This window comes from Nannospalax galili, unplaced genomic scaffold, assembly GCF_000622305.1.
Source record: "Nannospalax galili isolate Female #2095 unplaced genomic scaffold, S.galili_v1.0 scaffold934, whole genome shotgun sequence".
NCBI lineage: Eukaryota > Metazoa > Chordata > Mammalia > Rodentia > Spalacidae > Nannospalax > Nannospalax galili.
The window spans coordinates 922,567-937,194 of NW_008334762.1; the positions used below are offsets into that span (position 1 = coordinate 922,567).

At 38.6% G+C, this 14,628-nt stretch overlaps 1 protein-coding gene across 1 annotated transcript in view; it reads right to left on the reverse strand.

Moving 5' to 3' along the window:
* The window catches only part of Cngb3 (cyclic nucleotide gated channel subunit beta 3), a 198,120-nt gene that overhangs the window by 128,710 nt on the left and 54,782 nt on the right, over nt 1–14,628 (reverse strand). Inside the window, 3 exon segments of the mRNA XM_029561798.1 lie at nt 2,808–3,016; nt 4,013–4,165; nt 6,906–7,057. Coding sequence (XP_029417658.1) covers nt 2,808–3,016; nt 4,013–4,165; nt 6,906–7,057 — 514 coding nt within the window.

Here is a 14,628-nt window from a genome sequence, read left to right on the forward strand (position 1 = left end):
TGCATCTGCACACAGGCACACACACATGCACAATAAAGCTAAAATATAATAATAACCACTGCTATTTCCAACTGGCTTTCTCCTGTACATAAGACAAATTACATAGGAGACATTTTTTCTGGTGTTTTGACCTCTGTTATAGCATCATTTTCAGATGAATGAATGTTGTGGAACACTTGCACACCTTTCTGATTCTCTCTATTGTGGCTGTTAGCAGCTTAATCTGTTGTCTGATACTCATCTGTTTTCTCTAGAAGGCTTGCAGAATTAATATTTCCATCTTCCAACACTCATTCAATATATAATAAATAAACACATAGCTGGCTAGGTAGGTATGCCTACCTAGTAAATGTAGGTACTTAAATATTTGTTGAGTAAATGAATGAATGCTCTAATGGTTTATCTTAAAGATAGCATGAACAGATGATTGCAGTGCAACCTTCCGGTTGGGAACTCAGTACACGTAGTCTTTGTACTTAAATGTAATCAACTTTCAAAGGCTAAAACTACCAACTCTGAATTAAAGGAACCATTAAACTTCTTTTGAGCAAACAGAGCAATTAGTTCCTGCTCTATATCTGTACCTTGTGATAATGCATTTTAAATAGAGCCCATTGAGTCTATTTTTATTGATTATTTTTCTTGGGTTTAACACTCTATTGTGTACAAAGACCTCTTAGAAAACTGAAAATAAAAGTTTCCCTTTGGTTATTTTGTCATTTTCCATTTTTCAAGCATTGATTTTTGCATCTAATGGAGGCCGACATAGTAGATTTTGGGGTGTTGGCTGTTTCTCGTTTGTTCCCCATCATCATTCATCAAGCTGCCGGCAAGCTAGGGACAGTATGGTGAGTTAACGAATGCTCTGGTGTCAGCACAAGGAGTATTTGGAGTAATTTTTGCTACAATTTTGGCTCTTGCCTTCAGAATTTCTTTCAAGGAAAGATGTTAAATATAAGGGACACTCCCAAGAAAATATTTAAAAATATAAAGAACTAAAATGACTCCTGCCAGTTTTTTGACCCTATAATAGCTCCTGAAGAGTCAAAAGAAAATGTTCAAGAGCAAGAAAAACAAACTGTCTTCCCCAGTAGCATGCTGTATGTTCTGGTAGCTGGTCCTTCCGACTGACATTGAAGGGCATGTTCTGTGAAGTCCTTGCTGTGGCTTGTGAGAAGGATGTCACAGTGGACATCAGGAAAATAGAAGCATTCTGCTGGTTAGCTCTGGAAGGGATGGAAAGGTAGATGCTTAAGACTTGGGCACCTGTTTGTGAAAATGCATTTTTCTTCTTTTGTTGTGCATTACTTGGATTGACCAAAATTCCAAACACAGAGAATAAATCTCAAAGAATATACTTTCTTCGAAGGAAAGAATGGTATCTGAGTTAGGCCACTGCATTTGATCATGAGAATGGGATGCGGTGAATTTGAAAAGTTAAAAATGATATTCATCAAAAAATAAGACAACTGTGGGCTTGTGGTTTGTGTATGACAAGGCATGTGGCTTCTCTGCGGCTCGATTCTTCTTTCGAGATTTATTTTAAATATGTGTAATGTGTATGTCTCTGTGTGTGTCTGTGTGCGGGCACGTTTATATGAGTGCAGGTGCCTACAGAGGCCTGAAGAGGGCGTCAAATCACTTGGAGCTGGAGTACAGGCAGTTGTGAACCTCCTGACATGGGTGTTGGGAACTGAAATTGGGTCCTCTGGAAGAGCAGTATGCTCTCTTAACTGCTGGTGGTTTGGTTCTTGAAGGAGAACTTTATTGTGCTCTAGGACCCTTATAGCAGTTTCTACTAGCATATTTTGCAATGGCATTAATCTATGTGATATCGTATGATAGCTGCTAGCTACATGTTATTGATTACTAGAAATATGGATAGTGTGGCTGAGAAATTTGAATCTTAATATTATTCAATTGTATAATTTGTATATACATATGCTTAGCAATGGCCCATATGGGTAGTACAGTGAAGTTACAGTGGTTAAAAGGAAGTTACTGCACTCATCCTACTGCATACGGTCTACTATTCATATGTAGTAGTTTGCATAGAACATTCCCCCATAGGCTCAAGTATTTGAACACTTGGTATATGGTCCCCAGTTGGTGGCACTGTTTGGAAAAGGTCATGGAAGCTTTAGAAGGTGTGACCTTGCTGGAGGAAGCATGTCACTGGGGTTGGGCTTTGAGAGTTCATGACTCATGCAACTTCCGGCTATTCTCTCTGCTTCCTGAACGTGTTGGAAGATGTGAGCTCTCAGCTTTCTGCTCTGGCTGCCTCCTGCCATGTTTCCTCTGCTGTGGTGGACTCTTTTCCCTCAGCATGGCTTTGTAGGCAAGGCATGGGTTTGAATCCTGGCTCAGCCACTTTCTAGCTTTGTGCCTGGAGCAAATTATCTAGTCTCTTCAAACTGTAGTTATGCATCTCTGACTGAGGCTAATGAGATAGTTTTTGGCACAGTTATTCAGAGTTGAGACATTATAAATAAGTTAGTCGGCATAATAATGATTCACAATACTCATTCATTGAGTAACAGTGTAGCTTTAAGCACTTTTCATGTGAAAGTTTAAACCTTCCCATCAACAGTATCAAAAAGAGGAGGGAACCAGAGTGCAAGGGGCACATGCTTTCTAGCACACAGCATTCAATAATTGCTTGGTAATTTTATTATCACTATCCTCTCTGATTGTTTCCTGTGGTTTCAGGGAGACAAACATTAAATAAAATGACATTGAAAATTTATTTTCCGTAATCCAATGAGACATTATTCATTTGTCAGTTTCTTCTCCCAAACCTTACTTACGATAATTTCTCCTCCTCTTACAAATTGGAGTCTGGGCTGGATTAATAACATATCACCAAGGTACATGATATCACATATGATGTCCACAATAAGCCAATAGTGTCTGTTGTCTGGGATTTGATAGGGAAAGACGAGGTGCAGTGGTATCAGCCAACAGTTCCAGTTATAGGCAACAGTGACCAGCAAGAGCCACAGGAGATAGAGCTGGTCTAACAAAACACAACCAAAGTCATCCAAATGACATTACATAAGCATTGAAGGAATTTCCTTGGTTAGTTTGATCAAGTTGAGGCACTCTGTGTGTATGTGTGTATGTGTGTGTGTGTGTGTGTGTGTGTGTGTACATCATATGTGCTTGTGAGTGGAGGACAGAGGTGTGGAGGACAGAGGTTGACATGAAGTGTCTTTCTCTATAATTCTTCTCCATATTTTTGAGACAGGGTCACTCAGTGGTCTAGGAAATCACCTATTTGCTAGACTGAATAGCTAACAAGCTCTGGGGAGCCATCTATTACATCCACTCAATGTTAGGGTTACAGACGTGCCACCAGCCTGGCTTTTATGTTGGTCCTGGGGATACAAACCCAGGTCTTCATGCTAGCATGGTAGACACTTAATAGACTGAGTCCCAGCCCTGAGGCACTATCTTTTGTAGATAAGCAATTTGCAATGAAGACCTCTATTAAATATTCAGCAGTTCTGATTTAGGAGGCCTTGTTCTGTACAAGGGAAGCAAGAAGATATTATCAATTGTTTCAGCAGTGGACAGTGTCCTTAGCATCCTTACTTCTTCTGGCCACAGAATCTGTTCCAGTGGGTAACCTCATTGCTTGGATTCAGGAAAGTGGAAACCCTGATAATTCAGGAGTTTTGCCTCACTTTAGCAAAGGATTTCTAATCCCCAGTAGTTAAGCTGCAGATTTGTATATGCAAGTGGAGAAAGGCTCCATCCTGCCAGTTGGGGGTGGAGGTGGGTTGGAGAGGGGAGAACCAGCCCACCAAGACAGTCTGGGTCCCTTCATGTTTCCCTTTGTCTTCCTCTGGAAGGAGGTAGGAGAGAATTTGAGTAGACAAATTAACTAGGTGATGTCATGAAAAAAGGTGTGTTAAAATTTTGGGGGATGTCAGGATACGTATTGCTAAATGCCTTGGGCTTTTTTTCAAAGGTAATTTGAGTCAGGAAGTGGGAAATCCTTCCACAGTACCTGTGTAGGAATCTATGCTTCTTGGTAGTTGCATTCTTTTCAGGTACTCTGTCACAGGTGCCTTCTGGAATCTGTAACACAACATGCTACAGCAACGTTCTTTTCTTAGCTCAGAATTCCTCTCTTTTATTGAAGATGTAGCTATGGATTTTGCTTTACAGGAAGAAAAGGGAAATTTAAAAAAACAGATTTAGTGAAAATAAATTTTCAGTGAGCAACAAGTTTGATAAAACTGGAATATTTGAAAGTCTTCCCCTCTGTGTAAGCAACTGAGCAAAACTGTGATGTCTAAGCTAGTGAAACATTTCTTTTTCTTTAAAAAAAAGATATTATTTTAATTTTATGTATATGAGTATTTTGCCTGCATGTATGTATGTGTACCACTTGCATACCTGGTACCCATGGAGGGCAGGGGAGGACACCTGGGTCCTCTGGACCTGGCGTTTCAGATAGTTGTGAGCTATCTATGGTACTAGGAACAGAACCTGAGACTTCTGCACAAGCAGCAAGTTAACTGTTAACTGCTGAGCTCTCTCTGCAGCCCCATGACATTTATTTTTCTATATGCATGTTATATGCCCTAAATATATAAAATAAGATAAATAAAAACAGTAGCATGAAAATATCGAATGAAATCAATAAAAACACTGAAATTTGGGAAACATACAAGTTTAAAACTCACAAGGTATCAGGGAGGTGTTACAGATCAAATGTCCACTGTCCACAGATTTTTAGAGTTAAAACTCTCTCAGGGAATTGGGGGGCACATGAAAGGGATGGGAAGGTTGGAGATGTTGTAAATTCAGTGCTCAAGTATGAAATTCTCAAAAATTAAAATAAAAATAAAAACCAACATGCTTATATTTCATACATATTCTTCAAGCTGTGGATAAAGCTCAAATATTCTTTTAAATATGTCTTTATCAAACTCTAATGACTATGATTTATCTTAACTGTATCTCTTTAAATATTAACTATTATATAGCACATAGTTTGTTTGGAAAACATAGCCTACCTCAAGTCTATCCCACACAATTACCCATTTGATTTGTACTTTTTTTTTAACTGAAACATTTTATTTATTACTTAAATATTGCATGGCGATCAAGGATTTAAACACTAAAAGATAGCATGTACAATATATATAATACATTAGTCATATTTCTCAATTGTTATTCAAATACTTCTAAATATTATTAACTTTTCTGAATTACCAGTTATAAAATCAGAACAATATTATGACTTTATTAATGGTACTTATGAATTTACAGCATGTGTTTTTATTTCCTATAGCTACATGATTTGTATGTTTTTATCTGTTATTAAGCAGTCAGTTTTTCTTCTCTCTAAATACCTTGTAAGTATCAATTATGGCATATATGGTTTTGTGCTCTATTCTTATGTTTTCATAACTATATTTATGTAATTATTAAGAAGGTTGATAATTATGTTTCCTCTTGTGTGATGACCTTTTCTCCACTGGATGCTCATGTATTATTCTTGTATTTTTATAATATGCATCTTGTATAGTATTGATATTATATAATATTTGCAGTAGCACTTGTAACTGCTGGTGGCTCCTGAAGAGAGGCTGGCCTGGAGGTCACCTCAGCAGGGTTCCCTGTGTGTCTCTGTCTCAGTGTTTTCTTGAGCAAGTTACCTAAAGTGCTGAGGAGTTAAGAATGTGCTCCAGGAGCACCCAACCTCCCTGATTTCCTATATTTTTCTTTTTGTTCTTTCTGATTTTTGTGTGTACAGTATGCATGTATGATGTATGTAAGCATGGGTGCACATGTGCATGTGTGTGGAAGTTTCAGGAGTCAGTTCTCACCCTCCATGTTGTTTTGAGACAGAGTCTCTCTTGTATCTGCTGCTTAGCTGTGGACTCCAGGCTAGCTGGCCTTCAAACTTCTGGGTGATTCTCTTGTCAGTGTCTCTCCTGTAGGAGTCCTTGGATTACAGATGTGCACTATTACATCTGGGTATTTACAGGGGTTCTGAATTTCAGTCATATGGCTTGCACATCAAGAAGAGGGTAACAGAGCCTCTGTATGGGTGCTGGGAATCAAACCCAGGTCCTCCAGAATAACAGCAAGTTCTCTTAACCCCTGAACCACCTCTCTAGCCCTCATTCTAAAATTTTGTGAGACACAGTTTTTTTTTCTTTTATTAATTGTGCCCCTCCTTTTTTTCTGCTGTTGTTTATTTGTTTTTAATGCTAGGGACTGAACCTGGGGTCTTACACATAATAGGCATGTAATAGGCTACATGCTTAGCCCTGCCCATTTGTATGTGTGTGTGTGTGTGTGTGTGTGTGTATGTTCGTGTGCACTGTATGTACGGGTGGGTGTGCGTATGTGTGTATATGGAGGCCAGATGACAAGCACCTTCCACGTTTCTTTATGAGACAGGGTCTCTCACTGGCTTGAAGTCAAGTAGGTTAGGCTGGCTGGCCAGTGAGACCCAGGGGTCCACCTCCTTTTGTCCTTTTGTCTCCCCAGGGATTACAAGTGTGCTCACACACTGGTTTTTTTAAATGTGAGTCCTGGTGATTGAACTCTGGTCCTCATGCTTGCAAAGCAGGAGCTTCACTGACTGAGCTATCTCCTTAGGCTCCTTCTCTTCTTTCTTTGGGACAATCCTTAGGTGTGATTTGTAACAGTTTTTTTCTCCCTGGTGAATCCAGCCCTAGGGTCACACTAATGCACCTTTGCCTTATTTTCCTTCTCATCTCTTGTTACTCTCAGCTTTCGGAATCACTCTCAAACTAAAATAATGTACCTGAAATCGTTATCTCAGGGTCTACCTTTGGGAACCCAGGCTGAATAATTTGCCAAGCACATGTCTCCTCATAACTCCTTTCTGCCTAATTCTTTGAGGCAATAATGCTTACCATCCTGCAGGCTGGCTTCAGGTGAGGATGTTTCTGCCTCTGTCAAGTTTCTCTTGTAAATGGCAGTTCTTTCATGTATTCTTACCAGGTTATGTAGCTGGGTATCAGCATATTCATTTATAATTGGGGCGTCAAGCAATTTGCTCTTTAAGCTAAATGAGGGGAACAAAATGAAGACAGAGATAGGCCATGGGGAGATACATTTGATTTTCTTCCTCCTTATATTTTCAAGATTATTAATTTCCCTCTTTGTAATTGAATGAAATATTGAAAATATTAAAATATAATGAAAATAATTCTGGGGAATAAAGATTTGTCATTGAAAAGTTAGAAGCCGTGTGCTTTCTCCAGCAACATTCACACTAAACGGGAAAAATTAGCATCCCAGAGCAGCAAATGGTCATTCTTGACAATATGGGATCTTGATGACTATGGTTCTCTCATTAAACTCTGTCACAACAAGCAAAGCTGGCGTGGCAGGCAGAATCTAAGATGACCACAAGACTTCGTGCTGTATGGTATGCTTGCTCTGCATGACTCTGGGGAGGATGAATATTGTGGGCTTTACTTATGAAGTAGCACATGGGTTATGGGCTGATTCACTACATGATGAAGAGGTCAAGCAGTGGGCTGATCTAATTGCATGACCCTTTTGAAAACAGAGTTTCTCCAACTGGCAACAGAGAAGTTAGAGATTTGAAGTGCAAGGAGATGGCACTTGAGAGGAATTCCATACTGCTGACTTTGAAGAAAAGGGGGGCCACTGATAAGACTTGCAGGAGGCCTCCATCACTAACAGTAGTCTCTGGATAGCTGATAACAAGGAACTAGGGACCTTCTCCCTACAACCACATGGATCTGAGTTTTGCCAATAAATTGAATGAGTTTAAATATATACCCTTCTCTAATGCCTCTGAATGAGGGCCTCGCCTGCACTGGCTATCAGTTTGATTTCAGCCTTGTGAGACTTTCACCCAAGAATCCATTCATACTCTCAGGCCTTGTATCCATGAAACTTTGAGCTGATGAATTGATGGTGCAAGCCTCCGAGTATGGTGATTTGTTACACAGTAATGGAAAAACAGTACAACTAGTGTCTTTATTAACTTCCATTCTGAAAAAAAATATTCAGGCATACTAGTCCAGAGTACAGGTTATAAGCTAGTGTAGTTCATAAAGATCTGCTGTGCTCTCTCTTCCTTCTGCTTTCTGACTCTGGGTTTCAAATTGGAACTAGGAAGCCTGTAAATTCTACTTAAAAGGATTCTAGAAGAAGCCTGTATTCACAAATTTCTACCCCTTCCTTCTTCATGAATGTGTCATATATGTAACTATTTATAGACTCCCAGATTGTTTGTGCTTTTCTTTCTTCTCTTTTTATTAGTGTAAATTTTCCCTCTTCAAAGGTTTTACATTAGGTAAAATATTCATAAGACCTTAAGACTATTGAAGACTAAGTTGCAATCTTCTAGAATAAAATTAGATAAATCTTAAAAATTATAAAAGTAGGTGGAAAGAAACCAGTTCTTAAAAGCTGCAAATGTTTTCTGATAATGATTATTGAAAATTACATCTCCTCAATTCCTTTTTAATATGTTAAATTTGTTTAAAAGGATACATATAAGCATAAAGTACATATTTCCGGGATATTATATTATGCTTTGATTTTTTTTCTTCAAATCTAAAGTATGGTTAGAAGTTTACCAATTCATTAAGCAGTTGTTCACTTCTAATTTATGTACAGCTGATACAGGTAAATTTGAGACTGGTCCTCTGGGTGCTCATAGTCTAATGGGGAACTCCATGGTATCAGTAAATAAGACCAACTACTATGAAATACTTTGAGTACTATGATAATAAAGCTTGGGTTGTCAAGGAGTAGCTTTGCAAGGGGATTTCATTTAATGTTAAGGGATTAACAGACCTTTAAAGAGAAGTGACAGATAAGTCACCCTGAGAGCACTATACTCAAAGATGTAGAAAAGAATGGCATTCTCAAGATGCATTTAGGTGTGATTGAAGCAGTATGTCTGAGTAGTGGACCAGCTGGTAGAATGCAGCAGGAGCGATAGTGGCTGGGTCTGCAAAGCTAAGTTGAATAGGGTAAGCCTATGATAGTACCATAGAACCCATATGAGCTTGACATTAAAGTTGCAAAATATACTCAGTGTAGGCTATAAGCAAGGATTACAGTCTACACTGAGGATTGTGGACAGACGTTTTTGTGTTTTGGGGAAGTACAAATGAGGGGAGGATAGGTTGAAGAGAGACAGCATAAAGGCACCTAATAGGCTAGGTTAGAGTTGGTGGGAAGAAAGATAGAGAGATTGAGGAAATATTCAAGAGGCAGAAATGACAGTTGTTGGTGAATTTTCTAGAGGCATAGTTAACTGAAGAACCAAGAATGATTCATGTGCTTTATTACAGGATATCAGATTCATGAAGATGACAACATCCGTAGGAATCCAGAAAGCAGGTTTCTCATAACTGTGACAAAATACCTCACTTAGTATATTAACTTGAAAAGTTAATGAAAAAATGCCTGTCAGAAATAACTCAAGGGTTTCCTCTCATTGAGTAGGCTTTAGGTAGCTGTTGATGGACCCCAAGATAACAGTGCCCCTACTGCACCAATGTTGTGTATTGTGTCGGCCATTGATGTGGTTATTTGATCTTGAAGCTGGTGTTGGACCATCGATTGATGTTTTCGCTTGCCACCTTCACAGTGCTCTCCAAAGCTATGAGAGCTAGCCTTCAGGGGAAGTGGTTTCAGGTCAGTTCCAGCTCTATTGCTCCAAATCTTGTGTCCAAAGTATGTTCTGTCTTCAGTAGTAGGGTCTTACCTTCAATTTCTAGAAGGCCATCAAGGGCTGTGGCAATAACCAGTATAATTTTGGGTCACCCTGGCCAAAAATTCATGGAAGGTTTCTCCTGTCTGGCACTGTTTCTTGTTATATAGCCTTTAACTATACTCATGGCCTCATGTAGAGATGCTGTATGTGTTATTTGTCATTAGGTTGCTGAACTAATATGATTCCCTCTGGTTTTTTAAACCTAGCTAGGCATTATTTATCTCTCCTTTCTCTCCCTGTCTAACCCTTTCACCATGGTACTGTAAATATAACCAAATACGCATGGCTGGAGAGGTCATAGATCTTAGAGAAAACCCCAAGACTGTCACATCCCTAGACTAATGTCATTTCTTGCTATGTACAAAATATGTATCCTTATATTTACACACAAATATCCCAGTCACCACTCATCAAAGAATCTTATTTTGTTCTAGTCGGAGACTATTATCATGTACCACAACTGGTCACACACAGACATTGTCTGTGAATTGCCTAGGCCTAAGTGACACATCTACAATGCAACCTCGAAACCTAAGACACATGGGACATAGGGAAGAGGTAATGAAGATGACACTAATGAATCTCAATTCTCATTAATGAAGATCCTTTATGCAACAGAGGGACAGAAACACAAAAGGTCACAAATGGGCAAAATGTAGAGATTAAAAGTCTGCAAATTGCTGGTCCATGGACAGAACTCTGACATTAAACTTCACCCAGCCAGGGCTCAGGGACTATCGCAGAAGAGGGGGCAGAAATTGTAAAAGCCAGGGAGGAGGTACATGACCATATCCAAACAGTCCTACAAACTCCTGGGACCCTGCTCATATGAGTCTATGGCAATGGTGTCAGCATACACAAGTCCCATACAAACTCAGGCAGACAAAAAGCCAGCATAGAACTGGGGAAATGAACAGCAGACCCCAATCTTAGCTGAAGAAACATTGGCAGCTGGGTGAGGCAGAGCTAATCTTCCTAAAAAAGAGACTATAGATAGGCTGACTAGACCTCAGTGGATGGACTTGCAAAGGGGAACATCTGGGGACACTGACTTGGCTCTTTGAGCCTTAACATGGATGGCAGAGTATATGGGTTCCAGTGGGGAGGCTGTGGGAGCATGCTGGAGGAGATGGGCATATAAAGATATTAAATTGTTTGAGATATTATGTATAAAATACACAAAATTCAATAAAAACAGATTAAAAAAAGAAATAACCTAAGGGAAGAAGGATTTATTGTAGCTCACAGTTTCAGAGAATCTCCATCTATCATGGCAGGGAAGGCACGGTTGAGGAGGTGGCTCAGTGATGCAGTGGGAGCTGGTGGTTACTTTTTAACATGACTTGGACAAAGAGACCAAGAGTACAGACTAGAACCACAGGGACCTGGGTATAATCTTCAAGGTCTACTCTTAGTGACCCAGTTACACCCCATATTCTGAAGGTTCTACACTTTCCCAAGAGTGCCACCAGCTGGAGACCAGGTATTCAAACACATGAGACTGGGAGGTGTGTTTCAGATTTAAACCTTTATACAGATGTTTGTATGTAGGGGGTGCATGGAAAAAGTGAGGTCTTATTTTGGTATATGTGCTCAGTTCAAGGTGTTAGTAGGATCTTGAATAATATGGTCTTATCTGTGTTGCCCAGGAGGCATTCCAGAATATTGTTCTTGGGGCAGGACCTCGGTCATCAGGGTATAAGGGGTATTTGGAACACTGGATGTGAATAGCCTCATTGTAGACTATGTGATCTAAAGGTCAATGGCCCTGTCTTTTCTTTCTTTATGCTCGAGAAGAACTTGGACAAGATAGATTTTTAATGATTGTTTATTCAATAAACCCATTACTTCCTACCTTCTGACTTTATTTGATTTGCTTTAATTCTTTAAAAAAAATCTATAAAAAGCAAAGTCGAGAGTTGTTGGATCATACATTAAAAAGTCAGATACTTAAACAGTCAAAATGCCTAACTCAAGTCCTGAGATCTGAGGAGAATAGTTCTTTTCTGGAATTATCTACAAGCCCCAATTGACTGTATAATTGTCACTTAATAACACTAGTTAATGTAATTGTACCTCACGGGTAAAACGCTGGAAATACTATTACAAAGCATGCTAGTGTTTCATATATTTCAAATATATTTTCACTACCACATATTTTTGTGTATTAGTTGGAACATTAATATGTTAGTCTATTTCATTTTCTTTGTTGCTGGCTTCTTTTCTAGGGAATCATTGCCCATCTCCTCTGCCTGTGTGCATAGAGAAACTATGGATGTTTCTCTTTATTCTGTGACTAAACAGAAAAGGCAAAAGAAATGAAGAAACATGTATTTCATGAAGTAAAGAACCAGATGGGGGTGAAAGAGGAGCCCAATGTCTATGCTTCCATTCAGCTACAAGTAAAAGTCTAGTTTGTAAATACTGTATGTTTTTAAAAGAATTAGTTCTCATAATTATAAAATGAAAGATTTGGGAAATGGCAAAGATATTTTACATATTTAGATGATTCTCTCTGATTAAGAAGCATGAGACTGATAAAGTTTATGTGCCTATATGAATAAATAAAGAATTATTTAACTTTAGGTTAAGATGTTATGAGTTTTTAATTGCATTTTTACTTATTTTGTGTGTATGTTCATGGGTGTGTGCATGCTGTGGCTTGCATACAGAAGTCAGTGGAGAAGTTGGGAGAGTTGGTTCTCTCCTTTTTACCATGTAGATTCCTGGGATCTAATTCAGGTTGCCAGGCTTGGAAGCAGTTGCCTTTACCAACTGAGCCATCTCACTAGCCCAGCTTTTTAAAGATGAAGATATAGAGAGAACCCATTTTAAGAAGTTGATGAAAAAGACTAAAATTATGATCATATTCTTCATTTCTTTAATTTACTCAGAAGTATGTGCAAAAAATTTAAGTTAAACAATTAACAGCTTCCACTTTGGGTTTGAGGAGGCCTTTGCCTTCTGGGGCAATGTATCATAGCAAGACCTAGACAAGTGAGAAACAGGCCTTCTGTATTGAAAAGTGGCAAGAAGTCTATCATGAAAGATAAAACATGAAATGAAAGCCTGTGACTTGCATGTGAATACAGGAGTATCAGTCTTAAGACGGAACACACATAAAATGCAGATCTTGCCAGGCATGGTGGCACACGCCTTTAATCCCAGCACTCAGGAGGCAGAGGCAGGCAGATCTTTGTGAGTTCAAGGCCAGCCTGGTCTACACAGTGAGTTCCAGGACAGCTGGGGCTACAGGGAGACCCTGTCTCAAAAAGACCAAAAAAAAAAAAAAATGCAGATCTTGAGATTATTCATGTTTATTAGGACTCCTGGGAAAAGCATGTTCTCTAGTTTAAGATTGCTGTGTAGCATAGCACAAAAGAATGGCTGGAAGTAATTTTTGTTTTTGAGCTTTTAATTTTGTTTCATTTGTTTCTTTTTGATTTTTAATGGACATGTAATACTTGTACGTATTTATGAGTACATTGATGACTCAATATATGTATATAATATGTAAGGACTAAATGATACTATTTCTACAGTCATTTCTTTAAACATTTATAATATTATCTGTTCAGCACCTTTGAACTTCCAGTCGTCCATAAAAATCATAATGAATTTCTATGACTGCAGTTGCTCTAGTGTTTACAGAACATTAGCACTTGTTTCTCCTATCCAACTGTATTTTGATTCCCGTCATTCAATTTCTCTCCATCTCTTGTCTACCATACCCAGTGATCATTATTCTGTCTACTTCTATGTGATCAATTCTTTTAACCTCCATATATGAGTGAGAACATGTGGCATTCCTCTTTATTTGATTGGTTTGTTTCATTTAACATTATGTCTTCCAGTTCATTCAGTTGCTGCAAGTGAGAGCATTTCATTTTTTAATGGCAGAACCAGATTCCGTGGTATGCATACACATAAATGTATGTGATGAAATGGGTAGATGGAGGTTCTAGATGAGTTCTTAAAGGAGGTATTTGAATTGAAACTTAAAGGATGAATGACATGTCCATTATGTAAAGACAAAGGAAATAACATGAGCAAAGAAGGGTTTTTGTAGTTTTGCATAGTAAAATTAAGAGAAGCATTCCAACAGAGACTCCCAAATCATAGATGACTGAAAGGTCAGTTGATATTGGTGGGAAACCATATCAAAATTCTAGGCAGCCAAGGGATATCATTAGCTACACTTTAGAAAATGTACTTTAAAAAAAAGAAAATTAGTTGTGGAATAGAGGAAGTATGACTTGAAGATGAGTTATGTTGTCCATGTGATGACAGAAGATGTTGGAGAGATGTGTCTTCAAACCAAGTAATATAGATTGCCAGCAGACTCCACAAATAGGGAGAGCAGCATGTAACCAATTTCTTCCTCAGTGCTCCCTGGAAGACACACCTTTCTACCACCTATATTTTGGGGCTTCTAGCTCCAGGACTTTGAAGGTAAAGTTCTGTTACTTTAATCTTCCCAGTCTGTTCTCATTTGTTATGACAGTCCTAGGAAACTAATTGAATTAGCTGTATGGGTTCGTTGTTCAACATGGCCATCTCAGATGGAGTTGTAAGAGAAATATATTCACTTCAGTATATGTTAAATTGGAGGTGTGAATTAAGACTGGTCCCTTTAAATATATCCAGTATGCCAGACAGCTGAGAATTTGAGTCTGAAAATCAGAAGGAAGGATTGAGCTGGAGATTCTGAAGTAGGAACCCCCAATCTAGAGGAGATGATGGAAATTATTCTGTGGGCAAGATAACTGGTAAGATCTTACATGGAACAAAAAAGATGGGGAGTTCACCACTGTGGAATCACTGACATTTAAGGAACAACATTTAAAAAGGGAACTTAGAAGCAGCAATTA